Source organism: Sander vitreus, chromosome 14 (assembly GCF_031162955.1).
Source record: "Sander vitreus isolate 19-12246 chromosome 14, sanVit1, whole genome shotgun sequence".
Classification (NCBI taxonomy): domain Eukaryota; kingdom Metazoa; phylum Chordata; class Actinopteri; order Perciformes; family Percidae; genus Sander; species Sander vitreus.
The window spans coordinates 18400059-18405335 of NC_135868.1; the positions used below are offsets into that span (position 1 = coordinate 18400059).

Here is a 5277-nt window from a genome sequence, read left to right on the forward strand (position 1 = left end):
TACAAAATGATCTTGAATATCTCAGATAAATTCTGTTAAGCACCTGAACTTGAGTAATATCGTGCAAAATGCACGTTGTCCAAAATAAATGCACAATGTGTCAGAGGGCAGTAACAAGCCACACATTACAGGTAGATTGTGTTGACTTGGCAGGTGTGCTTCTGAGGAGATCAACAGCTCTTATAAAGACTGTAATTTGAAGATATTTTAGCAAAAACCTGAGTCATCTTCCACACAAAAAACAATAACTGCAACAGATTTAGTTTATGCATAAAAGAATATGGGCATTCTAAGGTAAGTGAAATGGGAAGATGCCGGTTAGATTTCTGGTAATGACCATTCCAGCATCAGTTGAATTGATCCATTGGTTATGCAGCATGAATTGGCAGATATGAAGGCAATTATAATGTATTAATTTACTAATATAACTTGCTCAATTTCAGCAATGTTCCTGTGATTACTAAAGTAATGCAATCCAGTTGCTCAGGTTTGCGTAAAATAGTATTTTAAATGTATTCTATTGTATCCATAAATAATGTCTATAAACATTTTCAGTATAGTCAGTAAGTAAAAACACTCAGAGGAACAGTTTTCCCTTAACAATTTACTTCCATCAATATTTCTTACAAAAACAAATTAACATCCTCAAATCTCTTCTGGTGGTGTGTGGTCAACCAGTAATATTGAAATATAAATGTCCATATCCAATGTCTTCAAATACTGAACGGCCTTGTCAGCCGCTAAGACGTCTCCATCTTGTAACCATGTTTTTCCAGCTCAGCTCTGCAGGGAGGAGAAGGAAAATAGAAAGATCAAGTCAGTAGAGATGATTACATGTGGGTGATTAAGGCATAAGTACCCTCTGCTATTGATTGTGAGAACCATTACGAGATGGGAGTGAAAAATATATATAAATATTGCATAATGCGTGCAGCTATGGATTTGAGATCTCACACACACACACACACACACACACACACACACATTTAACAATAATGATATCTTTAAGAAACAACTTAATAGCATGGCTATCATAATTGGCCTAAATAAAACAGCATATTACTGTTTAAAGTGTACTCAAATAAAACAGACCAGCCACTTATCTATATCAACAGTTATTGATTATCCAATAAGTGAGTTTGCATGATGGATCTTATGATGATAACTTTCATGTATAATTTGCAACATGCTTATTGCACAATTTCAGATACAAGTGAAACATGCAGTGGCCTACTGCAATTAATAACAACCTAAGCTATAAAGAGGAGCTGCATAATGGCTGCAAAGTAAGAAACCAGGTTTTCTGCAATTCCCAAATTGCACTAATACTGATCCAAGAGCAATCTGCCACAAGTAGCTTCATAAACAGCCTTTTAGGAGCTGCAAGTTCTTGACCAACAATTCAATCTGTATATTAGAAAAAAAAAAAAAAAAAAACACTTTTCTTTATCGTTAAAGAGACCATAAGCTTTGCATTGGATTTCGTTCCTGTTTAATTTGGTCCTATCAGGATGTCTACTTGTTTAAATGTTGTTTAAACAAATCTAACCAGTAGCATTTGTTTCCATATTGACTGCAATTAAAATCTGGGCATATTTTGTTTACTTGTGTTTTATTTCTTGAAAACACACATTTAAAGTAAGATATCAAGAGCAATATCTTAAAGAAGTCCCCTTGTTTTACAGTAATACCTCACAGTACTTATAAGCCAGCAAACAATAATAACAGTTAACACGTGAAACCAAAGTAGCTAATCATACAGTGAAATTTGGAAATCTTTGAAGAATCAATATCTTGTAATTACAATACTGTAGTGCAAGTTATTGAAGAAAAGGTCTGCCTGTCACTAGTGGTGTCACATGGTGGTTATTTCCAGTCCCAGATAGTATATGTCAAATAATTCATCAAAGAGCTGTGTGTCTCATGTACTGTATTTCATGCAAGACAATTTGGCCTGTGTAAAAAATCAGTCCACACCAAGAATGACTTCACTAACTTAGGTATCCTATTAAAGCCACATATGAAAATAAACTAATCCACCTGTACCCAGCATCTTAATTGCTTGGCCTGCTGTACTAGATACACTGTCAGCCTATGAGGGAGTGTAGCTAAACACTGAAATGCATTGAGTAACGTTATTCAGATTTATTTACCTCAGTTGATTTGAGAAATCATCCTCTACGTTGTCATCATCCCAGTTGTCTTCCCAAACATGAGCGTCTTCATCTTCATCCAGCCCCGTCCAATCTAGTAATTTAAAAGTGGGATTTCAACAACGTTAAAAAAAAACAAAAGTACTGTAGTCAAATACTCAATTGAGAGACACCATAGGTGCTATTGACTATCCACTTAGCTAACTTATTATAGGTCAGTTTACTTGAAAGGCTAGCTACACTTTAGTTAGCTCGTCGGCTCGCATTAATTAGCTATACACGCTAGCAAAATAACAAACAGAGAAGTAAATGTAAAGTAAAAAAGGAAACGGCTGTGACAATAGAAGACAGCAAATTCCATCGGATGAGTAATTTAGTAAAGTTAGCTAATTTAGCTATATCAGCTGGCTGTGGTGTGTTACCAGCTAGCTAGTTAGCTAAATGCTAGCTAAAGCTAACATGGCTAGGCTAGCTGAGTCACTGTTGCAGGGCCCCGCACCGAAAACACCGTAACAGGTAACGTTAACGATGGTCAGTAAAAACATAACAAGAGCACTATGACTTCAAATAACATATGTATTATTTACCTTCGGCTGGGAATTCTTCAAATTCATCATCCTCCTCCAGTAAGCCAAGGTCCACTGTCTGTTTCTTGTCTGACATGTTAGCTGCGTTACCGCTGTTTGTTAACGAATGGCTCTCTATAGCAGGACTTGTGGGACGCTGAAACTGTTCGTGCGGGTATAGATTGCGTTGATTGCGCAGGACAGCGCAGCAGTAGCAGTCACCATGCTTTACGGCAAGGTAACGCAAGTTAAGAAATGTTTGTTGTAGAATATGTAACATATTTAATAAAAAATAAACTCAATGTGCTTTACATATGCATTTGCACTCACTCAGAGACAGTAAAAGAAAACACACATGCAGCGCTCAGACAGCATTGACACAGACAGACACACAAAATCAGACACACACACACACACACACACACACACACACACACACACACACATAACGTAGGCTTAATAAAATGGTGGAGAACATTATGGTAGTCTAATCTACTTTCGATAAATAGGCTACATGAACAGTTTTCTCCAAATCAGCTTGGCATATTAGGACAATGAGTATGCTATGTGAATCTTATATTTATTCAATTGTAAAAGGATTCTGGATACCGTTGACTGGCTTGTCAGTAGATGTGACAATAAAGGATTTGATGTTCATGAAAATATGTCAGACTAAGATGTAGGCTACCTGAGTCCACATGGTTGTGGTGTCATGGAAATTTCAATAGGTGCATGTTGTATGCTACTGTATCCATCAAATCATTTTATAATAAGAATTTTGTTATTTGTTAAAAAGGAAGCACTTTTTAAGTTAAAATTAAGTTAATATTTCTTACATAATTAAGTTGCTGATCATTCTGAGTATGATGCTGATTCAATATGCACAGATCTCAATAGAATCCGATAGCTCCAAACTGTAGTTTCATCACTTTATTTTAAAGGGGAACTATGCAGTTTTTAAGCTTAATTTACCTTAACTGAACAGCTTTGGAGTCATTGGAATGGTTATATGACTTTTTTTTCAAGTTGAATGGTGGTCGTCTCGCTCCCCCCTAGTGCCTGTGAGCGGAAAAACCACCCTTGCAACTTTCGGCCGGCGAGCCGCCGGCCTCAGCGTCAGGAAGTATCGCGTGATATCCATAGACAGTATATAAACTGGACCAACAGATCCCGTTGCTCTGGACGGAGACCAGTGAAGGCTATTAGAAGCACTTTTCCGGTGATGGCTGAGCGTTACTGCGCAGCCTCCAACTGAGCTTGAAGACGTAAATGTGACGTGAGCAACATGTCTGAAAGTTGTAAGTCTTCTGGTAGCTGTACCAAGAGAAATCTCAATCATTCCCAATCTTGCAGAGACGGAGAGCGTAGGTATATGTAAGGAGATAACATGGACACAGGCTAATTATTGCTAACTAAAATGCTAGTTAACATTAGTAATTAAACTTAAACAGCTAATGTAAGTCGAAACTGCCTGCAAGCTTCGCCTGTACTGTACGGTAATTCCTCTACTATGCGACAGTAAGTCACGTGGTTATGACACAATCGTTAGCCTATTTTTACAAAAATGTCTGCTACGGAGCCATAACGTGAGGTACAAGGTAATGGAGCCTTTTATACATTGTTGTGTTTCTTTAGAAATAAACAATGGACAAAAAAGTCTTTAAACGCTTCAGATGTAAAGTTATTTGCTGTCAAAGTGACGTCAAAATGAATGGAAGTCAATGGGATGCTAACGTCGGGTGATCGTTTTGTAGCATCAAAATGGCGCCATAGGAGGTTTGAGCTCTGAAGCGAAGCTTACCCCCTTGACGGAGACCAGTGAAGGATATTAGAAGCACTTTGCCGGTGATGGCTGAGCGTTACTGCGCAGCATCCAACTGAGCTTGAAGACGTAGATGGGACGTGAGCAACCTGTCTGAAAGTTGTAAGTCTTCTGGTAGCTGTGCCAAGAGAAATCTCAATCATTCTGAATCTTGCAGAGACGGAGAGCATAGGTATATGTAAGGAGATAACATGGACACAGGCTAATTATTGCTAACTAAAATGCTAGTTAACATTAGTAATTAAACTTAAACAGCGAATGTAAGTCAAAACTGCCTGCGAGCTTCTCCTGTACTATAAGGTAATTCCTCTACTATGCGACAGTAAGTCGCGTGGTTATGACACAATCGTTAGCATAACAAAAACGTCTCCTACGGAGCCATAACATGAGGTACAAGGTAATGGAGCCTTTTATACATTGTCGTGTTTCTTTAGAAATAAACACTAGACAAATAGAGTCTTTAAATGCTTCAGATGTAAAGTTATTCGCTGTCAAAGTGGCGCCAAAATGAATGGCAGTCAATGGGATGCTAACTGGAGGTGATGGCTTGGTAGCATCAAAATGGCGCCATAGGAGCTATTCGTTCTGGGGAGAGGCTTACCCCCTTGGTGATATCAGGTCTCGCGATGTAACGAATTGCTTCACGGCACTGCACACATACGCCCATTCAGGAACCGGCTAACAAGGTAGCAATGGAGTTTTTCACACTATCGTCATGGCTGAGCCGGCAAAAATG

General features: G+C 38.3%; 1 protein-coding gene across 1 annotated transcript; it reads right to left on the reverse strand.

The window, feature by feature from the left end:
• Positions 1 to 589: 589 nt before the first annotated feature.
• On the reverse strand, positions 590 to 2879 carry sem1 (SEM1 26S proteasome subunit). The gene is made up of 3 exons (XM_078268094.1): positions 2741 to 2879; positions 2154 to 2247; positions 590 to 783 (listed from the first exon to the last, which is right to left on the reverse strand). The coding sequence occupies exons 1-3, from the start codon at positions 2814 to 2816 to the stop codon at positions 741 to 743; spliced, it is 213 nt and encodes a 70-aa protein (XP_078124220.1). The 5' UTR covers positions 2817 to 2879; the 3' UTR covers positions 590 to 740.
• Between the last annotated feature and the right edge of the window lie 2398 nt (positions 2880 to 5277).